Raw genomic sequence first — 24,651 nt, forward strand, 5'->3', positions numbered from 1 at the left:
AAAAAAAAACCAAACTATTAACAATCTTTTCACGTTCTCTTAAACAGCATATATACATTTTATTTTCTGAATCGCATTTAAAAAAATACACAATTGTCAATTTTATAACAATAAATTATATATTTCAGGTTTCGTGTATTGATTCGATCTTGTTGTAATAATTATATAAAGGCAAAGCTACACAGTCAATTATTAACAGTTCAGTGCACCAATGACCTGCTTTAAAAAAAACAAAGTCACGACAATGATAACTAAGTGTTTAATACATTTAGTCAAAAAAAAGATGAGTAGATACTAGACAGAGGAAAAAAAACATAAATTAAGAGTCAATCGGTTTCCTGGAAGAAAAAAAAAAGATAATAATAATTATACATATTAATGATAAAATGCTGTTTTCAGATTTTACACACTGTAAACAATTCCACAAATCCACTCCGCTTTTGTCCTGCTTTAGGTGCTTTTGGTTTGAAGGGGTGAACCGGCAAGCTCATCACTTTCCACTGGCTCCTGGCTCGGATTACTCATGCTCCCACCTGCAACATCAAAACATTTATCTGACAAAATTATGGTATTAAAAATTCAAACGGTATGTTGAGTCAACAGCAATACTTTCGAATGAATTAGAGTAACGCTTCGGCCAGCCCCCTTTACATTAAACTAGAATTAAAGAGCTGGAGTGGAGTTCACCAAGCTAAAATGACCCTGGTACCTCTGAAAGTGTGCTGTAGGAACAGAACAATATAAAAAAAAAAAGTCACTATACCTGATGAAAGCAGGTCCGAACTAGCAATGAAGCCTGCTTCATAAAGTTTGATTTTCTGAACAAGGCGCTGCTTGACTGGATTGACCACAACTTTCTGACTGGGTATACCTGATCATATAAAAAAAAAAAAAATAGGATCAGCAACTGGGAAACATAAATGTAGTAAAAAATAAATGTTGCCCCCCCCCCGTACCTGCTGAAGTGGGCTGCAATGAAGCAGCAGCCGTGGAGCCATAGGAACCCGCATTCTCATTTCTACTCCACTGCGTCTCAGAATTACCCCCAGAACCGCTGTGAAAGCTATACTGAGAGTAGCCCTGACTCTCGTCCGATTCACAGGGGATGCGAGAAGACACAGGGGTGTCCCAAGTTCCAACGATCTTCTCTGACTTTGGGAGCTCTGAAGACTGTGATGCTGATGACCTTAAAGAGGAGATTTGTGGAATCTGAAGGCAATAGTATGTGTCCTCCTGAGGACCCAGTTTGGAGAATTCACGTCCAAGAGACCCCATTTCATCCGAAGAGAAAAGAGTTTTGGGGGGTGAAGGATCAGGCAGGTCTGAAGACACATTGACTGTAGCATGAATACAGCATGATGTCTTCTGACTTGAAGAAACTTCTTCAAGTTGTTTAAACACCTGATAATTGAAAATGATTAAATTAAATGTACAAGAACAGTGTTTTTGAGATGCTAAACGTATTCAAATCATTTCTTAGTAGGAAATTAGAAATACTCTCCTAAATGTACAGAAAATTATTCAGACCCGCTTAAATTGACTGATATTGCAATCGTTTGCTAAAATTATTTTTCTTTCCCTCATTAATTAATGTATACACAGAACCCCATATTGACAGACACAAAATTGTTGACATTTTCGCAGATTTATCAACAAAGAAAAACTGAAATATCCTATGGTCATAAGTATACAGACCCTTTGCTCAGTATTTAGTAGAAGCACCCGTTTGATCTAATACAGCCATGAGTCTTTTTGGGAAAGATGCAACAAGTTTTTCCACACCTGGCTTTGGGGCTCCTCTGCCATTCCTTGCAGATCCTCTCCAGATCTGGCAGGTTGGATGGTAAAATGTCTGTCCATCAATATTTAGGTCTCTCCAGAGATGCTCTATTGGGTTTTCCTCGGGGCTCTGGCTGGGCCAACAGTCACAGTGGCTTCTTGTGAAGCCACTCCATTATTTTAGTTGTGTGCTTAGGGTGGTAGTAGCCTACTGGGTAACACACTATGAACCAGAAGACCCAGGTTCAAACCCCACCTACTACCATTGTGTCCCCTAGCAAGACACTTAACCCTGTCCATGTAAATACTGATTGTAAGTGGCTCTGGATAAGGGCGTCTGATAAATGCTGTAAATGTAAATGCGTAGGGTCCTTGTCTTGTTGGAAGGTAAACCTTTCGGCCCAGTCTAAGGTCCTGAGCACTCTGGAGAAGGTTTTTATCCAGGAAGTCCCTGTACTTAGCCGCATTCATCTTTCCCTTGATTGCAACCAGTCGTCCAATCCCTGCAGCTGCAAAAAAAGCCCCGCCCAGGCAGCTCCTCCTACCCCCGTTAAGCGGGTCGTTAAATGTGGCCGACCTGGTGTGAATTGGGCCTGATTTTTCTGGGAATGGAAGGAAGGGCAGCGAAATAGGTTGGAGATAGGTTGAGTGAGGGTTTGTTGATTTGCACATGCAAAGCTTCCTTCGCTCCTCTCTCAAACCACCTATCTTCTCTGTCCAATATCTGAACATTCTCATCCAAAAATGAGTGTCCTTTGTCCTTGAGGTGAAGGTACACAGCTGATTCTGGCCCTGAGGTGTTGCTCCTTCTGTGCTGGGCCATCCTCCTGTGTAGTAGCTGTTTGGTTTCCCCGATGTACAGCTCGGCGCACTCTTCACCGCACTGGACAGCATACACTACATTGCTCTTCTTCTGTTTTGGTGTCCGGTCTTTGGGATGGACGAGTCTCTGTCTCAAGAGTGTTGGCAGGTTTGAATATCGAAGGACCAGGTTCTTCCGTTGGCCCTGGGATTCAGGTTGGTCCTTTTCTTGAAGGAAGATCCTGCCTTGTTAAAGGCCCACTTGGGATATCCACAGGTTTTAAGGGCCGTCTTCAGATGCCAGTCTTCCTTAATTCTGGCTTCGGTGGTGCCTGGTTTTCTCCACACATTCCGCTTAGAATTAAGGCCAAAAGACCTGGGAATCTTATTTATCACCATGTTGGAGTCCTTTGGCCGTTTCTTAGCAAACTCAATGCAGGCTTTTATGTGTCTTGCACTGAGGTGAGGCTTCCATCGGGCCACACTGCCATAAACCCTGACTGGTGGAGGGCTGCAGGGATGGTTAAAGGGCCTAAGGTTCTAAGGATTATGGAGTCCACTGTGCTCTTAGGAACCATAAGCACAGCAAAAATCTTTTTGCAACCTTGGCCAGATCTGTGCCTTGCCACAATTCTGTCTCTGAGCTCTTCAGGCAGTTTCTTTGACTTCATGATCCTCATTTGCTGTGACATGCATTGTGAGATGTAAGGTCTTATATAGACAGGTGTCCAGGTGTCAAGTCCAAACACAGCTGGACTCAAATGAAGGTGTAGAACCATCTCAAAAATGGACAGCACCTGAGTTAAATATACGAGTGTCACGGCAAAGGGTCTGAATACTTAGGACCATCTGATAAATCTGCAAAAAATTCAACAATTCTATGTTTTTCTATCAATATGGGGCGCTGTGTGTACATTAATGAGGAAATAAAATGAACTCAAAATGGCTGTAATATAACAGTGAATAATTTAATAATTATCTGTACTCACTGTACATCCATTTCAAAACAACCAGAAAAAGATCATATGATCTAAAGGAAGTATATACATTATAAATCCTACCTCAGTCATCTGTGGCCTCCGCTTTCTCCGGCGATCTAAGCACATGCAAGCTAATTTGGAGATTTCCACAGGTCCAACCGGAACAGGGACACTCAAACCCAGTTTAGGGTCCAGGTGCTTCTTGCAAATGTGTTTTGCTGCCTTGTCCAGTGTCTGCTCACGAGTCTCTTTTGCATTACTCTCAGTTTGTTCATCCCCAATCTCCGATACGAGATCTTTCTGTGAAGAATAGATTAATCACCAACACGACCATGTTGCCTCTGGACATAACGAAATACATTGACACTGTGTTTAGCGGCATACTCATCACTCACCAGGTATACTGCTTTAGAAGCGCTAGACATTTCTAAAGCTTTACGTCCGGTCAGCACTTCCAACATGACCTAAAAAGAAAGCAAGTAAATAATTTTAAGCACTATCACATGAAAGCACAAATTACTACTACGAAAAGTCTCAGGACTTCATGTAAAACATTTGAACAAAATATTGTAATATAATTTTCAAAGGTAAATCTTCACATATGCTACGATGTAATGTAAATGAAATACTCAAATCATTAAATTTATTACCCACATAATTAAATGAACACAGTCAATACTTGTTTGAGCTGAAGGGTTAAATAAAAAAAAAAAAACAAAAAAAAAAACAACAAATGACCTTTTAAATTATTTGCATCTGCCAACGTGCCGAAGCTTCAGTGGGAACTCACCACTCCAAAGCTGAAGACATCAGTCACTACCCCTAGTTGGCCATCCTTCAAATACTCATCAGGTAGGTACGCCAGAGTCCCCCGAACTGTCATCGTTTGAGCCACAGTGGTGGTCTTTCCAGTGGCTCTGCTTGGAGTCTGGCATAATCGTGCCAACCCAAAGTCACTGAGTTTAGGCTCCAGGTGCTCTCCGAGAAGGATGTTTGAGCTGCGAGAAGGATATGAAAGTTAGATTCACTTATCCATATGTTTATTTGTAGGCACTGTTTTTGAACCAGATCACTTCCTCTTACTGATTATACAGAAAAAAAAACACAAAAAGTCCAAAAATGTAGATAAATATGACAAACCCATCTTACATGGGCTAACTTGTTTTCAGGTTAGCTTCTACGGTGCTAGTAGCCTAGTGGGTAACACACTCGCCTATGAACCAGAAGACACAGTTCAAACCCCACTTACTACCATCGTGTCCGGGGGGGACTGTCCCTGTAACTACTTATTGTAAAGTGCTCTGGATAAGCGCGTCTGATAAATGCTGTAAATGTAAAATGCTTTTTAAATAAATGGTTCTCAATTCAGCTCTATGTGGACCACCGGAATGCTTTCAATAGCCTTTCAATAAACATCAGGAACAATTTAGATAAGTAAAGACTTCTGCCATGTGGTACACATAGGACGGGAGCTGAAAAAAATACAGCAAAAACCCAATCTGGTGGCCTGGTAAAGACCCACCTTTTAACATCACCATGGATGACCTTAGGAGAACAGGAGTGCAGAAATTGGATGCCTTTAGCAGATCCCTTCAGAATACTGATGCGCTGCTGCCAGGAGAGGGCAGTCCTGGCCTAAGAAGAGTGAAATAAAGCCAGTTGAAGGTCAATTATTGGCTACTTCTTATTAAGCACCATTGGTAATTTAATAATTCCATCATTAAAAATCAAAAGAATCTGTACCGGACAGTGAAGTCGGTCCTCCAGGGAGCCGTTGGGCATAAGAACGTACAGCAGGCAGTGTGTGCCCCCTCCAATGCTGTAGCCTACAAAGTCCATAATGTTGGGATGCCTGTATCTAAACACACGAGTGAATAGAAAGTAAGATGAGCTTAAACAAGAACACTGCGAACATGTTATCTTTAAACGTGGTGCAGCAAGAGTTGGAAAACCATTTTTAAGGACCCCAACGAAAGAAAAAGAGCAGCAGAAGATAGAAAACACTGACCACATAAGAGAACTGCTGAAAGTACAGGGGAGGTCCGTAACCAACTCGAATTTCTAGGTCAGGATATTGATGTGGTGTGCAACATCATGCACAAGGGATTTCCACAAAAGGGCTCTGTATTGGCAAAGAGGTATATAAAATTAAGGCTGCGGGGCCGTCTAAAAGGTCACCCAGGTACGGTTTTCAGTATGTTGCAAAGGTGAGCAAGAGTGAAAGCAAATCAATGTTCCAAAAAATCATCTGAATTACTTTCAAATTCTTTTTTTTTTTTTTTTTTTAAATAATATGTTCGCCATGTGATGAGATGAAGATCCACAATATTATCCAGACAACACTTTATTTATTTTTTTGTAAGACCAGCTCTTATCGTGGTCGTATCTTTTTGTGGCCTGATATGTGGCCTAGTCACAAGGAGAGTGAGAGTGTGCGACATGATTCATGTAACTGAAACACTTGAATGTTCCAAAAGAAGAGGGGATGGGAGAAGGAAAAAGGAAAGCAGCAAATTCCCCAGCATACACAAAAATAAAAAAGAAGCCAGATGTAACAGAGGACCAAGCAAACTTATTTTTTTATGAATATAAGAGAGATTGTGTAAAATGACTAGATGCTTTAAAGAGTGGGAAAAAAAACAAAGCAAAGCAATACTGGATCAGACATGAGCTAGAATTAAATTAGAAAGGCCATCTTACATTGAGAGATTTTCCACCTCAGTCTTAAAACTTTGCTTCAGAATTGTCCAATCAAGTTGTGAATCCTAGAACAAGAGGACAATTAAACGTGCATCGGAATTGTTCTTAACACAGCTTCTCTCTCACTCACCTCTTTTAACTTCTTTACAGCAAAGTCAGTGTTCCTCATAGTGGCTCGGTACACAAGGCCAAATCCTCCCTCTCCAATCCGGCGAGCCTCTGAGAAGTTCTCCGTCCCCCTCTGGATTTCCTCAAATGACCAGCACATGGCACGGATTGAAGGAGAATCCATAGATAACAAGCTCTGTGGCTGTGATAGACACTACAAATATGGGAACGGGTATAAATTAGTAACCAAATGAACAAAGCTCATTGTTCCAGAAGGTATGTGTTGCAGGATCTGCTACATTGAGCACTGTACCTCCTCCACTGTAGACATGACTCTTTCTTTGGACTCCATACCCAAAGGTGGAGGTTCAGGTTCAGGCAGGGGCTTGGTTTCTACAAGAAGTAAAGGTTTGATCACAACACACCCTGGAGCATTTTTTGGCACCTCAAGTCACACTGTTAAGTCAGTCTGACCTGGAACTGTGGGAGGCTTTGTGACTTCTTTGGTGGGATCAGTGAACAGTGAGGAAAGGCATGTTGGCATTAATGAAGACGGCTTTGGGTTACGGTCGGGCTGTGCATTAGGTTTCCCTGAAAGCAGGAAAAAAAAAAAAACGACGTGAGGTGAGCGACAAGACGACGATTAACTGTTCCAGTAAAACTTGAATGATGAATCCTTGGAAGGAAGCGACAAGGTTATGAGTAAGAGGACCGGAAGACCCGCGACTTTCAGCAGAAACAAAAACTCATCACCACTTTCTGCATACTGATCAGTCCATTTCAGTACGCAACAACCCCGCATGTGTCACAATGTTAAGAGGAAACAGCTGGACTTTCCATTTTAAAGTGTGAACATCTGAACATGGGTTCTGGGGACATCCCAGGCACTGCTCACAATTCAGAACGATGTCCCGAGCCCGAAACAAGCTCAGCTCTTCCAGGACGCGCAGGAGCTCGGACACTGTGCCGTTGCGGTTGCCCCAGCTGTTCATGAGCCGGTCCGTCCTGCCCTCGCAGTTCTGGATCTGCCGGAGCTCCGTCTGATCCAGCGCCACGCGCGAGGCTGGAAAAGTGGGACAACGCCGGTCAGTCACATTCCATTGCAAAACTAATTCGATCAATATGCCTTTTTAAAAATTGGTTTACTGATTAATGACTTCGGTTGGCATTCATTACTGCCCCCCCATATAAAAACAGAAATAAATACATAAATAATAATATTATTTTTTGCATTGTCACAGTCTGGAAAATTTTTACTGAACTAGCAGGCTGATGTGGTTGCGGGCAGGTTGGAGGGGAAAAAAGGGGAAACTGTGCGCGCTGAATGTGACTTGCAAATACAGTCCGATCTGAACACGGGCTCCCCAGTCTGGTAAATTCCCCCCCTGCGGGGGCTGAAAACGACATTTTCTTCAGCGGACCAGCTCCGAGGGCGGCCGGGAGGCGCACAGATGCGATTTGTCTCCTTAAAACCGACGGCATGTCGAGGTTTTAAATCCCGCAAGTTCGCTATGCGAGAAGCGCCGTGGAACCACAAACGGCACAAGGAAAAGGTTGGGACGGTGGTGGCCTAGCGGTTAAGGAAGCGGCCCCGTAATCAGAAGGTTGCCGGTTCGAATCCCGATCAGCCAAGGTGCCACTGAGCAAAGCATCGTCCCCACACACTGCTCCCCGGGCGCCTGTCATGGCCGCCCACTACTCACTCAGGGTGATGGGATAAATGCAGAGGACAAATTTCACTGTGTGCACCGTGTGCTGTGCTGCTGTGTATCACATGTGACAATCACTTCACTACTTCTTCTAAAGGTCACTTTTCTTAAAAAAAAAAAAAAAAAAAAACACATACTTCCCTATTTATTCCCTAGTTGCGTCACCCTTGACTTTATTCGGCAAGCAGCGAACCAGAAGCACCCTTCTAGCCCCGAAGCTGCGGCTAGTTTCTTCGCTAGCCGAAGCGGGCCAGCTAAACCCCCGAAGACACGGGCGCCGTTCAAGCGACCGCGCCGACGACGTCCTTACCGAATCTCGTCCAGTCGGAGTGCGACAGCGTGTCCATAACTCGGCAGAAGTCGCTCACCACGACCGGGGGCAGGTCGTACAGGTAGCCCGCGCTCGACATTTTCCAGCGGCAGCGGGCCTCCCAGTTGGCATACTCGGCCGTACCGGACCGGACCGAGGCGGGTACCGCGGCCCCGTCACCAGCGCCCGACTGGCCCGTGTCGGCTTGCGAAGTGTCCGCACACGTTGTCGGCGAACGAACGCGCGCGTACCGGCTCATTTCAAGCGAACGACTCACTCGTTTATTTACTAAAGGCGGAGTTTTAGTTTCTCGGTTCAATCGCCGAGATCCATTAAAAACTGGTACCGATGAAAAAGACTGAGGGGTATAATATGTATAATTTAAAAAAATGTGTTATAATAACATTTAAGCTATTGCAATAAAATGCGCGATTGTCCCTTTAACAAAGAGCCATTTTGGTGAGCAGTTTGAAGGCAAGTGATCCGATACACTCGGATCAGCGCGGTTCGCGGGGCGAAGGATCTGCTTAGCGCACACTGCACCCTGCTGGACCGAAACATGAACTCTTGTTAACCTGCTGACCCCGAAACGTCGAGAGCCGCGCTTTAACCCTGTGGTGCCCGCATGCCTGCCTCCAGAAAAGGACTTTCAGGCTCACCGTCGCTTTGAACGAAGCCACCCTGTAAAATATGACGTCATAAAGCACGAGGATTTTTGTATGACGTTCAGTACTATTATGCATTTCTTAATAATGAATTACTAACTACAGGCAATAGTCTACGAGACCCGAAACTACACAATTAAGCGCAAAGGGAAAAATATTCCACAAACAGTAACTATTACATACTTAAATGGACAAATTTATGTTTGTCAAATCATATGCAACCATGGTTCATGTTTTTTTCATCTCTTTTTTTTTGTTAACAATAAAAAGATAAAAAAAAACCAATACCAACAGTAAACATAAATAATGTGTGTGTGTGTGTATATATATATATATATATATATACACACACACACACATACACACACACACACACACCAGTAATACAGACAATTCCATTAAGAATTTAACGTATTTCATTTCATAACATATTCAAGACTATGACTTGCTAATGACCATTAGAAATGAGAAAAAAAATTTTTTTAAATTATTTCTATGAATGAAGGACTTCTAGTAAGCAGTGTCTTATATGGCACTTCAGTTTTGGGGTTATTTTCAAAACTATTAAGAGTCTATAAGACTCAGGACGGGGACAGGGGCGCACATTAATATCACAGCAACCCAAACATGTTCGCAGACGCAAAGCTAAATCCTCCTTTTATCCAGGAGAATGAAATGCAAGTTTAGACAAGAAGCAGGTAAATGTTGTTTACTATTTTCGTTTCCGTTACATACGTCAAACAAATAATACAGTAACACAGATCTATAAAAGTAGACACAAACTATACTTTTTTTCTCCTTTTTTTCACTTTGAGGAAGGCAAGGACTTATCTTGGCAAATGGTAAATAACCACTGACACCTAGACTGCAGGATTGTTTAGTTAAAATAATTTTGTTGATATATTTATATATATATATGATATAGATAGATAGATATTTTATATATAATACTTCTCATCCCTTTTATTCAACACTAAATTAAAAATAAGAAAATAAAACAACAACTTTGGACAAAGGTAAAAAACACATACAAAAGGGTAATGGGTGTCCTGCCAGGCAACATACTTTATAAAGTGCAGATCTGAAACTCATTGTCAAAATGGCCATGGCTGGAATATTTATTTATTTCATAAATTGCAATTTATGGTTATAATTGGAAGATACTATGTGAGGCAAGCGTCTTACAAATTATCTGTCATTCTACAGAAAAGGAGAATATGTCTCACCATACCCACACATAGATATAATGTACAACCTATATGGGATTAACAAGTAAAGGTCAAAATCCTTTTTGTGACAGTTATTTTCCAAACACATTTCTTCTCAATAATGTTATCATGAAAATAATAATAGGTAAACATATGGTCGGTTCCTAAAAAATCCCTAATACACCCAAAGCACTGAATACCAACAAGAGGCAAACACATGACTGAGAATAAAAATACAACTACAGTATAAAGATAAATTCTATTACTTCAACTTCAAGGCACAAGACAATGTTAAATCCACCATTTACTTCCCAACAATGTAGGTCTGGAACCAGTGGCTTCAGATAAGTTCAATTTCACCCTGGACTGGCAATTCCTTACATTTTGATGTGGAAAAATTGACTGAATTCAGGCCATTGAAAATGCAAGTGATGTGTTTAGATGATTACATACACACCAATGTATTCAGCTGAATAGTGAAAGTCCGATCTGTGTCAAGACACTGTTCAACTGAAACGAAACAAGCTGGATAAAATAAATTACATATCAACAAATCTGGTGGAAATAACACAAATGGCCTGTTTAACATTTACTGTGACAGTTGAGTTTTTGAGGCTTTCGTGTACACACAACCCAGCACACATGCTCACATTTACTCTGAAACAGAAGAATTGAAATTCCTACATCTAACAGGCTAAGATCCAGTCAGTGATGGTGACACAAGGTATCGCAGGTTTTGAACAGGGGGCTTGTGTGTGTGTATTTTTTATTGAATGAAGTAGAACGTTATAGGGCAAGCAATGTCCTATCCTCTAATGGCACTCATGCGTATTGATACATGTGCACATACAGTATATAGCATGTATTTTGGCTGAAGGGGAAAACAACATTCCATAGTATATTCTATGGTCAGAGGCACAGTTTCGTAAGTGCGGTTCTCGTCTAGGACCCCATTTTAGGAGGAAGGGCCTCGGTTGTAGAGACGTTCCACATGAAAAAGCATATTATTTCACAGAGATTCACACAACTTGTTAACAACAAATAATAATAATTATTTGATTTGTTGGCAATGCAAGATCCCGTTTTTTAAAAAATGATCCATCAGTCCACTGTAGACTTTGTGTTCGTTTATTGGGATGAATAATATATTTTAAGCAAAGGCCACTAACACCTAAGTCGATCTCTAAAACCTTTTACAGCCAGGCTGCCCATGAACTTAAAACGGACGCAGCTTCACCAGCTAACTAAAGTCAACAGTGCTTGATGAAGACTCCCCCCCCCCCCCAAACAGGCAAAATCCCTGCAGTTATGTCTGGATGGCCTTTTAAAATCCCGCTACTTCGCCCATGGTGCACAGAATGTAATTACGCTGGTCTTTCAGGATGTACTGTTTTTACAGCTACTCCCCCCGGTCTCCACCTCCCGATTCAGTCTGAACCCGAAGAGACGTTGAAGTCCTCCCGGCGTGTATATGTATCTGTTCTGATGAAATTTTTTTTTTTTTTCCTCCCCGATTTTCAGTGGCGATTGGTTACCTCCACCTTGACGCTATTAATTTTGAAAAAGTTGCATAGCCCTTTTCTGAGCATGATTGCTCAATTTTCTACAATCCCCGGCCCAGCTGTCAGAGTCGAGGAACAGGAGGAGGAACTAGGGGAGAAAAACAGCCACAAACACTGTTCATTTCCAACGATTCTTGGCTTCCAGTGGGGTGATATTAATGTCTATTCTGAATCCTTAGCAACAGGTTTGAAAAATTATGAATAAGCAGACCTCTGCAGTGGAACCCTCCAACTGCTGAAAACATCACAATCAAAATTAAAGCCCCAAAGATCCAGTGTTCTGCTCATTTATTGTATACTTATAAAATTAGGTCATTTTTATTGTATATTTTTTTGTTAGGATTTGGCCAAAGTGAACCCACATCTGCTAAACTTCACACTTCGTGTTTCTTCATTGCAACAGTTTGGGTCTTTTGCTGTTCAGAACAGCAATTTTAAAGCTGACCTCAACATAAAGAGTACCGAATACAAAAAAATCTTTCATTTAAAAGTGTCCGAGTGTGCTTAAAACAAACGAAAACAGTCCCAAAATGAAAAGGCTGCTGACTATGACACAAGAGCAGATGGCGGGATCCAGTATGGTGTATTAACCTCGTACATGCATTTTCTTCTGGTGCACCATACAATATATGCTACCAGTGGTTTCAGGCTAAAGGTAAAAATAATAGATCACACACTAAACTGGTCTCAGCCTCTGGCTACTGCAGTTGAACGGTGAAATGCGGAGAATGACCATGCAAACACGACTTACATTTATACGAAAGTTACGAACCTCCGGACATGAAACAGAAATTTCAACAACGCCATAACAGACAAACCCACAGATTTTGTCTGCTTTTAACGGGAGAGGGCCTCAGTATTTTTTTGATATATATATATATATATATAATTTTGTACGCAACTCCATTACATAATATTAATCAGACATTCTTAAAATAAGGTGCTTTCATTGGAAAAACAAAATCATAGCATACTTAAGTGCACAGTCGTTTGGGTTCCCATGTTTTTAAATACAGTACAAACACCCATGACAAAGAAGAACTTCCTTTAACGTTTTTCTTTCTTCTCCAATGGAAGAAAGCAAACCATGTAAATGTTGAACGTATAAGTGAAATCAGCAAAAACATCTTTAATTTAGCCCTGACATAGATGCTGATTTCAGGTTAGCAAAAATCTTTTTAAAAGGGCACTAATGTTCTATATTAGTCGAAAGCTAAAAACAAACAGCCGTCATGTTAGGTAAAAGGTTAACGATCAGGGAAAAAACTAAGAAAAACCCCTATTTTCTACTCTAGTCCACAATGTCACTGTTAATATGGACGTGGTGTCGTACTGGAGAGACTGGAGACCACACGCATTCAAACATCTGCTTCTCCTCCTCTTCCTCTTCTTCTCAGGGTACTGTAACTAGTGCCAGTGCACACAAGCTAACAACTAAATACAGCTAAAATGCTTTGTATAGATGTGTTTTGTCATCTAATTTTTTTTTTTTTTTTTTTTACAGCGGCATTATGTGATAATGCCACTTATTGATTTGTACCTTTTTCTTTTTTTTTTTATATTGTAATTAAGCACAAAAGAAAACAAAGTTATTGGACTGTTAGCTAGTGCACAGAGGGTAAGGGTTGGGATCATGCATATATATATAATTTTTGAAGGTCTTTGCCTATTCAGTCAGGCGTGAATGAGATCCACAGCCTGGGTCCTCCGACTGTGCTTGAAAACGTTCCTATCCTTGCGTATTTGTGCTTTCTACATGTGACGTGAAATAGTAAGTACCCTGGTCTTTTCCTGTCTTGAAATAGTAAACACTTACATGTGTATTTTTATTTTTAATCAGAAATGTTAAATCTCAACCTGAATCTCACACCGCAAGAAAAAAGGTTGAATGGCGTTCACAGAAATTGAATCTGGCCAATTTAGTTACTATTCCTGCCAGCTGTCATGCGGGTTCAGGCCAAGTGTAATTTAAAAACCAATCCGTCATTGGGAAAGGAAAATAAGGTTTGCACGTGATGCTCAAGAGTTCATCAACACACCATCCCAAATACACATTGATATCCAACTAAAAACCACCTTGGCAGGAAGTTCTTATCTGTCTGCCGCTGAACCACGTCTTTTAATTCAAAGCTTGAAGGTGCGGGAACGGCAAAGTCTTATATCCATACGTGGAGGAATACAAGCAAAAACGCGTGGCCGCTGATTTCCTATTATTCTGTACTTGAAGAAAGCACAAGTACTAGCTAAGAGTCCGTCTTCTCGAAAGGAGAGAAGGGGAGGTTAAAAAAAAAAAAAAAAAAAAGTAAAAACATGGCTTGCCTCAATACCCACAGAGTTAAAGACTTTCCATTACCTTGAAGCTTTGAAGACAGTTTAGCAGGTAAAAGTGCTGGATGGTGGTACTGTATATAGAAAACATAATAAAATATTTAAATTAAAAAAAAAAAAAAAAAAAAAGTTGGAATCTCACATCAGGAAGCAATATGGGTTCGTTACATGTTAAACTGCCCGACCCACAGAGAGAACATGACGCAACAGCTGCCTTTTTTCTTTAAGTATGTATACATTTGAGTGAGTGTGTGTGTGTATGTATTTTTTTTTGTTTTTCGGGGGGGAGGGGGGTTTTTGGAAAAAGGAGAAGTCCCTTCATTCGTCAGCCATCCATTCCTTCCAGACATAGGGCTGCTCAGTCAGTCAGCTCACTCTCTCACTCACGGGTGTCCTGGATTCGACCGTTTCCTCCCGGCTCGGTCTGGGCACTGCTGAAGGCGGCACAATGTCTTTGAGCTCCTTACCCTCCCCTCGGAGGTCGGCTGCCGTCACTTGAGTCTTGGTAGGTGCCACATCCCTACCGGGGCAGCTGTCGGTTCTGGTATCCTCTCGACACGCTACCACTTCCTGTCTGGGCCGGGCGGTGCTCAGGTCCTGAGGCTCGTTCTCTGGTAAAGCTGGAGGTGCCCCTTGCACGGAGTGGCCGAGCGACAGTTGGTGAGCCTGGGGCGAGAACGAGCCAGGCTCCATCTCTGTCGAGTGCAGGTGATGTTGGTGGTGGTGGTGGTGGTGATGGAGGTGTTTGGGCGGCTGGCCTCGCTCCTTCATTTTGTGGCCCGTGCTGTGGCCCGTGCTGTGGCCCGTGCTGTGGCCCGTGCTGTGGCCGCCGGCGCTCCCGCTGCTACCGGTTCCGGGATCGTGGCTGCTGCTTTCCTTGTGCTTCCGGCCCTGGCCCTTCGATGACCGCTGCTGTCCATGCTCCATCTCCTCTCCGGACGTCCCGCTCGCTGAAGTGCTAGTTTTTTTTGCTGAGCCCACCCCCGAACTGGAGCCAGAGCCAGAACCAGTTCCCGTTGCCGCTCCCGTGTCCGCCGATGTGCCGACGGGGCTCTCGGTCCCCTCGATGGTCTCTCGTGTCTTGCGTTTTTTGATGGGCAGGGCCCTCTCCTGCACGGGCTTTGTGGAAGACTCCTTCAGAGCTTTCTTCTTGGCCTCCGCAGAGAGAATGGCAGCAGCTGCGTACGACACGCCCGAGCTCGTCCCGCTTGAAGACGCCATTGCCGGCTTCCGGCCCCGTTTTTTCGGAGCGCTCTGTGGCTCCACCTCCGACTTTCTTTTCCGTCCTGGACGAGCTTTGACAACCGGGACAAGCCCTGACGGAGCCCCCACCTCAGATTTTGGGGCTCCATAGGGCATCTTCACTAAAAGTTTCCCAGGGCTCTTTTCTACTACACGTTTGACTGCCACGCCCTCTGTGGTCTGTCGCACCTTGCCGCTTCCTTTGGGGCGGCCCCGTCCTCTTCCAGACGGTTTCGCCACCTTGGGCTTCTTTGGGGGCCTCTTCTCGCGCCGGGACGGGCTCCCCCGGCCCGTAACTGTGAAGTCAAAGTCATTGGGGTCTGTGGTTGTATCACCAACCTTTTGGAAGTACGCCATTAATTCCACTTTGGAGCGAAAGGCCTTCCCCTCCGGGCTGGAAAAGAAAGAGGACAAAGTCACGAAGGTTCCTGCATTACTCTGCGTGCTCAGCTTTGCTTACGGTGCACATTAATGAATGAGCTATTTAAAAAAAAAAAAAAAAAAAAAAACACACACACATCACGCAGGACTAGAGAATTAGCAGAATCGCACCACATGAAATTAGTCCTTGTTTAAGAAACCAGTACTGGGGGCAGAATGGAAAAACACGCACGTGGATTTCTAAACCGGGTAGAGAACAGTTTCAGGTTGCTGTGGAGATGTTGATCACTGATGCAACTAAAACACACACACATCCTGTCAGGACAGACACACATGCCGCGTGCAAGATCGTGCGATAGATTCGATTTTGATTTTGCTAGAAGCGGTTGTGTAAGTAGACGACGCCCTGTTTGAGTCATCAAAAGTCTGTCATAGGGACAAGTTTAAAGAATGGTGAAAATTTTACATTCAATTCCACTCTTTACAGCAGGGTTTCTCAAGCCACCTGCCAGGAAGCTTTCACTTTGCACCTTAATTAGCCTTTAGCTTTTTGGCCTAATAATGAAGATCATCTGCTGCAAGCATTGTGTGGGTTGGACCAAAACCTTTCTGGCCTGAGTGAGGCTTGTAGCCACAATGCCACTGCCGAATTCTGAACCAATATTTCAGTTTCAGAACGTCACTGCAGACTCAAACTGGGTGGTAGTAGCCTAGTGGGTAGCACACTCGCCTCTGAACCAGGAGACCCAAGTTCAAAACTTACTACCATTGTGTCCCTGAGCAAGACACTTAACCCTAAGTTGCTCCGGGGGGGGGGGGGGGGGCTGTCCCTGTAACTACTGATTGTAAGTCACTCTGAACAAGGGCGTCTGTAAATGTAATGTAACAAGTGTAAATATTTCCCTGATGACATATTTAAAAGTCTTAGAGCAACCAACAGAACGTCTTTCATGACAATCCGCCAATGCAAATTTCAAGGGGGATTCTAAAAAAAAAAAAAAGATTAACACAAAAGAACCAGAAATCAGATAACAGACAAATGCATGACCATTATTCCTATGGCCCAATGGTGATAATTAATTGTAGGAGTCTGTAGTTATGGTTGGAACATCTTGTGTTTCTATGTGAGGAATTGGATAAAATAAAGCCTGAGGGGAAATTCATACAGATTAAATGTGTACAACAGACCAGGAGATACTTCACCTTGAAAATGTACTTTTATAATGTTTATCAATTACAGTGTAGATAAAGAAAAAAAAAAAAAAAAACCCTGGGAAGAGACTTGAGCCGAGCTGTAACATCAGCAAGAACACTGAGGTCTCAAAAGCAGCTTGAGGGTTACAGTTCATCTGTGGCCATACGGTTTTATGAAAGAAACAGATTGCATCTCCTCAAACGATATGGTTTTACAGTTAGAAACATATGAATCACTAGAATCTCTATAGTCAAAATTGCAAGCATGGTCCTATTCTTAAAAAAATACTCAGAGAAATTCAAAGAAATGTTGTCGAATACAACACATACATAAATTAATACCTAACCAGGGTTTCGGTGGGAATTCTGTGGAGCAGTTATATATATATCGAGTGAGAGAATGTATATTTAGAAATGTCTATCGCTATAGCTGAATTAAATTGGTTTAATTCACAGACCCAGGGCATGGTCTATACGGTCCGTAGTCAAAAAACTGAACACAGAACACATTTACAATGATTGGTGCAATGATTAAGATTTTCTGCGAACACCAATCTCTGCATGACAGCAAGCAAGTGACGACTTCATAATAACAACAAAATGGCTGCTTGCAATCCTTGAGGACTATTTGGATCGTCAATTTATTATATTAAGTTAAACTGGGATCAAAATGAAACTTTAAATGGTCTTTATTTAATTTTTTTTATTTTACTGTAAAATGCCCAATTTTAATTTAATTTTAAATAAATAAATAAAAATGCAGATTTTAATGAAATGCTCTGTGTTGCATGATTCATATTCAGTGTAATTTTTACATATTTTTTTTCTACTCACTTGATAAGGTAGACATCAAACTTTCCAGCGGAGCGCCCAGATTTCCGCTGCTTCAGCTTGCGTGTCCAGCCTGGCGGCAGTGAGGGGTCATCGTACAGTGGGCCACGGTCCCGGATGATAGAGCGCCGCTGTTTGGCTGAAACAGAAGACTCCGCCTCCTCTGGACTCTCCCTAGATGTGGGGTCCGAGGGCTCGGGTTTGGCTGGACCTGCCGATGTTTCCCCTTGCAGCGGAGAGAGAGGGGGTCCGGACGTAGTGGATTCTGCCTTCTCCACATCCTGACGTTCCCTTCGGCCTTTCTTCTGCTTCTGTGTCTTCTCCTTTGATCCCTCCTGGTCCTCACTCTTCTCCTCACTGAGAGACAAACCAAGAACAGGCAGTCAGAAACCTTCCCACGTGCCGGTGGACAACCAAGGAAGCGAAAACATGGACAGCTCGCATTCTCTGGGTTTTGGTAGCACGCGTCCACACGATGAAATACTGATAAAAACCCAACTACGACCTACCAGGTTGGAACGTGTCGGCCCAGAACAGGTCATCCACCGTGTAGAACTGTTAGCCCTCCAGGTAAACAAAGCACATACATGCAAATATCCATGAACAACGGCCACGTGCAGCAGCAGATTTACTCATGGCTTTGCGGAGTAACAGCAAGTATATTAAGGCCCTAAGGCCGCCTTAAGGCCCTTGTTAATAACTCAAACATTTGTGAAACTTCTGTACTGGGTAGTACTTTGATGAACTGGTGTGTGTTACAAGAGGAATATTAAATCCACGGATAGAATATAGAAATTCGCCCTCAACGTAACCCCATTTTAGGTCTGCGGTTTCATCATAATTCTGGCTAATTTAACACCACAAAACGCTGATGAGTTCATGGAACAAATCGGTATCAGTTTATTCTATAATGCAGCATGTTTCTAGTGACAGGGCACTTCCTGTCTAACCTTCTTCTTAGTAATACTTCCGCCTAGCGGAAGCAGCTAAACCCCATTTTCTCCCCTTCCTTGCTAGAAGTTGCATATCTATACTACATCGTGTTTTGAAAGTAGTCATGCGTTTGCTATATCCCACATATCGATAAAATGCTGCATCGATGCACACATTGATCCTTTAAGGGAATCGTATTTCATTTCTGTATGCATGTTGCAAAAAAAGTTACATGAAGCTTTAATACACATGACATGTTGGCCACACGTTGCAATTTATTTTGTAAATGAAAAAAAAAACAGAAATATCACCAACCAAATGCACGGACCAATTTACACTGTTGTGTAGCATAGATATGTGAATGTATGTGTGTAATCAAATGTATATTAAATGCATACGTCAGGTGACTAATTAATTTAATGCATTAGTACTTAGCAATCAAAGCTTATGAAGATTTTCTGTTTCAAATATAGCCATAATTTTTTTTTAACAAACACTATGCATGAACAGGACAGTTTCTCACATTCAGTTTTATTTAAAACATTGAAATATTAAATGGTCACATGCAGTTTTAATTCAGGAAAAACACGCATGTCATTAACGTCACTCAACTAGTCACAATTGCCAATTATCAGTGGCAATTAAACCTACTCTGCTAAAGAGGAGGCTATCCCAATCCACCTAAACGCATAAGGCAATTAAATTAGATCAAGGAGGCAATACGGACTTGCCAGAGGGCAAGTTAGCTAAGCTGGAGCTGGCCCGTTCTTATTAAATATAGCTTTGGAATATGAAACAGCCATTAGCCAGTTACACATCAGTCATTTAGCCAACATGCACCAGGTCACTGGTCCAGGCGGCAAAAAAAACCAAACAAACAAAAAAAAACCCACACGATCCTTTCCGCAAACTTCCCGTCGTGCCAAAACTGATTTTAACGCACCGGGCGACCGCGTTTAAGTTGAAATGTGCACCTGCTGGCCCTACCACGCGTTTAGCTGCTAAATTAGCCGGATCGTCTCGTCCGGAGGCAAATGACGAGCGGTTTCGGCTGGCTAATGCGTCCGCCGCAGCTAGCGCGCCGGCTAGCAACTTGTGCACGTCGCTTTAAAGCACAAAGTTGGCCGCAAAAAGAAAAACGCTGCGACGTCTCGCAAGGAACGGTCGGCTGCAAAAGGCGCCGGCGCGGTAACGCAAAGAATTAAAAAAAAAAAAAAAAAAAAAAACAATCCACGCGTTCGCTCGTCCCGAGCGGCGTGACAGGACGCCAGGCAGCGAAGTGGTGCTGGGCGAGGAGAGTTTCGCGAAACGTCAGGAAAAAAAAAAAACATGACAACCAAACACGCCTCCTCCTCCCACTAGCAGGCAGGCTAAGGGGGTAACTGCAGCGCGGAGCGCCGCCGCGGCCGTGCGTGAGCCGGGAGAGCGGGGGGGGGGAATACAACGTGACGTACTCCCAACGCCTTCGCTAGCTAACGTCGCGCTAACGTGCTAACTGGCTAAAACGCGACAGCCCCACAGCGTCGGAGCGGCGAGTGCGCAGCTACGAATTCAAAACCGCGCGTCCCCTTTAATCGCACGGCGGCCGCCGAAACGGCGGGTACGTACATGTTTACACCAAACACATATGCGCGCGCGCGCGCGAATCCACACTTACAGTCTCTCCTCTCCGCTCTCCGCGGCGGCCATTTTTATTTAAATAAATAATCCTCCGAAGGATCACGCAACATCTTTGTGGGCAGCCCTCGCTCGCTCCCGCTCCCTCCGCACAACCATCGCCGCGGAGCGGCCGGTCTCGCGAGACGCGGGAGTTCGACGGGCGCGCGTCTGCGCATGCGCGGACCGGCCTCGTTTCGGCGCAGGTCGGGCTGCGCGAGAGGCGCGGTGGTGTCGGTAAAGTTTATTCTGAGGCCATGTGTCAAGAGTGGAAACCCACCCCCTTGCGCATTATGTGACAAGTCGATTTGTTTCATACATTACTGTGATAAAATGATTCAAAATGTATTAAATATTGACCTTTATATTTTCGTTAGTTAATTATTGTAATTTCTCAGTCAATGCTTAGTTGCATGATGCCTGTCTGGCCTTAATTCGCGGCAAATGCAGGAATGCTTATGCTAATGAGTGGGCACCTTTAAAAACTGCCATCGCGCACGCAGCGGACGCCAGTTTCTTCAGCCGTCTTCCGGCAGCGATGTGGAGAAGCTGCGTCTGCCTCCTTCTGCTCAGCGGCTCCCTGGAGTCGGACCCGGGTCTGGAGGAGAGAGGGCTGCGCCAGCTGCAGCGGGTCCGGGACCTCGCCGCCCAGCCGCGCTACGGCGCCTGCTGGTCGCGGGCCCTGGAGCAGACGCAGGCGAGGTGCCAGGAGCTCACCGAGGAGACGCAGGGCCAGATCGCCCTGGCCTTCACCCACTGCCACCTCGAAAGGTATTCCCCGCCGCCGCCGCGCCCACGCCCCGCGTGGATTGTGCGCGCTTAACGCGCCACGTTGCGCTTCCCCTAGGTCCGACCGCCCTTACCCGCGCTGTCCGGAAGGCGCCGAGGTCCGAGCCTGCACCCGGACCATGGACCCGGTGGCCTTCAACGCCTACACCGAGTTCTTCACCCACGCCCACAGCATCTGCCACTACCTGCAGGGCGAGCGCTGGCAGCACCGTGCGGAGAGCGCCATGCACAGGTACCCCTCGGCCTAGTGGGTAACACACTCGCCTATGAACCAGAAGACCCAGGTTCAAACCCCACTTACTACCATTGTGTCCTTGAGCAAGACACTTAACCCCGAGTGTCTCCAGGGGGGGGGGACTGTCCCTGTAACTACTGATTGTAAGTCGCTTTGGATAAGGGCGTCCAGTAAATGTAAATGCTCGACCAAGGTCTGGGTGACATCACAGAGCTGAGCGTTTTAAGTAATCGTCCAGGCTGATCGCCACCTTGGTTTTTCTCGAATGAGTCGCCGTTAAGAGGTGGCATGGGGGGGCTGTACTGTTGTCTGCATTAGGCTGACCGAAAGCTCTGCCGGGGTGGCCGAGCAGTTGGCCTCCACCCAGCGCATGGCGGAGGACCTCGCTGAGGCCCAGAGTGCCACCCTGAAGTCCCAGGAGGCCATTCTTCAGAACGGAGAGGAGCTCAAGCATACACTGCTGACCTCCACTCAAGGTAAAGTATTTCCCCGCATTTTCAGTTTCGCATATATAATTTTTTTTCTTTCCTTTATCCGACCGTTTCCATTCTGTGCTGTTTTTTTTTTTTTTTTTTTTTTTTTTTTTTTTTTCCCCAGGAATGAGGGATGTTTTTGCTGAGATGAGCCACTCTGTAAAGGAGCAGCAGATTGCGTTTGCTGAAATATTTAACCGGGTGGCTTTCCTGCAGAGCTTCATCATGTCCGAGTCTCATACGCTGACTTGCGCGTTGTACAACAGCCTGGCCTTTTGCGCAGCGTTCTTTCTCACATCTGCACGACGCACCTCGAGGGCCAGGTGATTCACCGTCCCGATCCACTTGGTACGTGTCCTCGCAAGCTCCTCCTTTCTTTTGATGCGGTGTTGATCCTGCAGATTTTTCCTCTTCGGACTGGTGGCTCTGAACGTTTACTTGGAGAGGATGATTTGCAGGGCGATGCTGGAAAATGACAACCCTGGATATCGAGAGATGGTGAGCGCCAGAGAATGCAGACTTCTGGGGGTGTGAAACAATTTGGGGGGGAAAAAATGGAAAATATGACTAATGGAATCACAATGAAATTGTCAGGCGTTTTTTAAAATAAATAGACTGTATATTTCACAAAACTGAATTTACAGGTCACATTCTAAAGCAGGGGTCGCCAACCCTGGTCCTGGAGGCCACCAGTCCTGCTCAGATGAAGGCTTTCCATGTTCCACCACACCTCGTTCAACTCGACCACTCAGTGGTTGGATCGAGTGTGTTTAGGACAAGCGCCTTCCAGGACCGGGGTTGGTGACCCCTGTTCTAACGTAACGTCAAAATTTGGTTTCGCCTTTAAATTCATGCAGCTAATACAGAACACGGCTAGTGACCTCTACATGATCTTTTAATACTATGTCAGCGCTTACTTTAAAATCGCTTGTAACTTGCGTGATGTTTATCATTTCCCCAGATATAACCAAATGTATTTATTTAGGCAATATATGGTGATCTATTTATGGATTTAATACGTGCAATACATTTTAAGTCATATTTTTAATTAGAAACCGTATTCTAAGACCCGACCAAGATGGACTCCCTTTACAGATTTGCACATAATGGAATATCAGAAGAAAAAAAATATATGTTAAGCGCAGGAATAAATAAAACGGAAGGAAGATAGAAAGGTCACGCCATATAATGCATAGCTCTCAACCAAGGCGTTTTAGTTCCTTTTTAGTGTTGCGAGTTGTTTCTGGACAGGAGCGAATCTCCCGGTTGGTTGGCATCCTAAGGAAAGCGATGCTGCTGGTTGGGGTGCTTGTTCTGGTCTTCTTTGCCATGCGTTACCGGAATGTGAACCTGGAAAGCCTGGAGATCTTGAACCAGCTGAAGGAGACCCACTCAAACCTTCAGCAGGCCTTGCAGAAAGCAGGTGTGTCGGCCAATAGGGCCAATAGTGAAAGTGAAGTGATTTTGTCTTTGTGAAACACTGCAGCACAGCACATGGTGACACGACGAAACGTGCCCTCTGCTTTTAACCGTCACCCTTGGTGAGCAGTGGGCAGCCATGACGGGCGTGTGGGGACGGTGGCACCGTTGCGGCGCGGGATTCAAACCGGAAACCCTCTGACTAAGGGAACACCACTGGTTTTCCAATTTCATTTTCATTCAGAGTACCTGTCTGGAGCAGTAGATGTCTTGAGGAATACTGGACCAAGAGGCATGAGAAATCGGACACACGCTTGTCTTGAAGGCACAACTTCAGCGCTGTTGGTGAAGCCACCTCCTCTTGACTCAAACGAGGGTATGATGTCACTGTGCTTTCCCCCCCCCCCCCCCTTTTCTTATTTCTGGCATTTATTCTTATTTATTTTATTTTTTTTTGCCGTTTTAGTTTTGCTCCATGAGAGCATTTTTCAGCCCCAAGAACCTAACATCTTTTCAGAGAGTGCAAAGAGAAGACCGTGTCGTTCCTCAAGTTCTCGCCTCAAGCCTTCCTCAGCCCTGGTCTACAGCATACTAGTGGAAGACAACCAGGTAGAGAAGTAGTAACCAGATAATTCCACATAGCCTTGTTCCTATTTTGTGGCATTTTATTAAATATAATTGTACAATTATCTTACTGATTGTCTGAAATGGTAACTGGTTGTTCATTGCATTCAACAGCCCAGATATAGCCTGCGTAGCCGGAAGTCCACGTCTACTTGCGTTGATGGATAACAAAGATGACCGGAAGAGAACAGTTTTTTATATTTTAATTGTGTCTGCATTTGTGTGGTTTTTATCTTTTATGTGTGAGAGGAATTTAAATAAATCCACTATTTTAAGGAAGCCAGTAAATGGCAGTCATCATTTGCGTTGAGAGCCAAGCCTGGCTGGCAGAGTGGTAGTGGCCTAGTGGTAAAACACTCGCCTATGAACCAGAAGACCCAGGTTCAAATCCCACTTATTACCATTGTGTCCCTGAGCAACACACTTAACCCTAACTGCCTCCAGGGGGGACTGTCCCTGTAACTGCTGATTGTACGTCGCTCTAGATAAGGGCGTCTGGCAAATGCTGTACATTTTCAGATTTCTTTGCCAGTGCTGCCACCATTTGGCCGCACCGCAGAATTACTGCGGTCAACAGGTATATCCGTCATCACTTTCTTCACTTGTCTGCCATGTCCATTTTATTTTGGCCCTGGTGACTGCGACATCCAGGCTGCTCCCCGTCGTGACCGTCGCAGAACCCGCAGCTGCGTCGGACCCAGTGACTCAACCTGATAGGGGCAGT

The 24,651-nt window shown here is 44.2% G+C and overlaps 3 protein-coding genes and 1 long non-coding RNA gene across 5 annotated transcripts; 2 read left to right on the top strand and 2 right to left on the bottom strand.

The window, feature by feature from the left end:
• Positions 1–26: 26 nt before the first annotated feature.
• Positions 27–8,722, bottom strand: LOC114771306 (interleukin-1 receptor-associated kinase 1-like). Its single transcript, XM_028964919.1, has 14 exons — positions 8,388–8,722; positions 7,264–7,431; positions 6,843–6,959; positions 6,682–6,761; positions 6,391–6,582; positions 6,261–6,325; positions 5,304–5,418; positions 5,083–5,195; positions 4,351–4,558; positions 3,956–4,024; positions 3,642–3,860; positions 957–1,401; positions 764–871; positions 27–533 (listed from the first exon to the last, which is right to left on the bottom strand). The coding sequence occupies exons 1-14, from the start codon at positions 8,644–8,646 to the stop codon at positions 451–453; spliced, it is 2,241 nt and encodes a 746-aa protein (XP_028820752.1). The 5' UTR covers positions 8,647–8,722; the 3' UTR covers positions 27–450.
• LOC114771309 (uncharacterized) lies at positions 8,255–19,138 on the top strand. The gene is made up of 2 exons (XR_003743548.1): positions 8,255–8,469; positions 17,810–19,138. It is a non-coding gene; the product is annotated as an uncharacterized LOC114771309 (long non-coding RNA).
• Positions 9,747–20,526, bottom strand: LOC114771307 (methyl-CpG-binding protein 2-like). Its single transcript, XM_028964920.1, has 3 exons — positions 20,389–20,526; positions 17,802–18,155; positions 9,747–15,786 (listed from the first exon to the last, which is right to left on the bottom strand). Exons 1-3 carry the CDS (start codon positions 20,418–20,420, stop codon positions 14,517–14,519), a joined length of 1,656 nt encoding a protein of 551 aa, XP_028820753.1. The 5' UTR covers positions 20,421–20,526; the 3' UTR covers positions 9,747–14,516.
• LOC114771308 (uncharacterized) lies at positions 20,171–24,202 on the top strand. 2 transcript variants are annotated; one of them, XM_028964921.1, is made up of 10 exons: positions 20,171–20,331; positions 20,891–21,158; positions 21,235–21,408; positions 21,730–21,887; positions 22,009–22,207; positions 22,286–22,382; positions 23,136–23,307; positions 23,548–23,679; positions 23,770–23,912; positions 24,042–24,202. In XM_028964921.1, exons 2-10 carry the CDS (start codon positions 20,926–20,928, stop codon positions 24,093–24,095), a joined length of 1,362 nt encoding a protein of 453 aa, XP_028820754.1. In that variant the 5' UTR covers positions 20,171–20,331; positions 20,891–20,925; the 3' UTR covers positions 24,096–24,202. The 2 variants fall into 2 exon arrangements, 1 of the variants encoding a protein (XP_028820754.1); XR_003743547.1 differs by lacking the exons at positions 23,770–23,912; positions 24,042–24,202 and having other exon boundaries at positions 20,171–21,158; positions 23,136–23,425; positions 23,548–23,651.
• The last annotated feature ends 449 nt before the right edge of the window (positions 24,203–24,651 follow it).

Source organism: Denticeps clupeoides, unplaced genomic scaffold (genome assembly GCF_900700375.1).
Source record: "Denticeps clupeoides unplaced genomic scaffold, fDenClu1.1, whole genome shotgun sequence".
Classification (NCBI taxonomy): domain Eukaryota; kingdom Metazoa; phylum Chordata; class Actinopteri; order Clupeiformes; family Denticipitidae; genus Denticeps; species Denticeps clupeoides.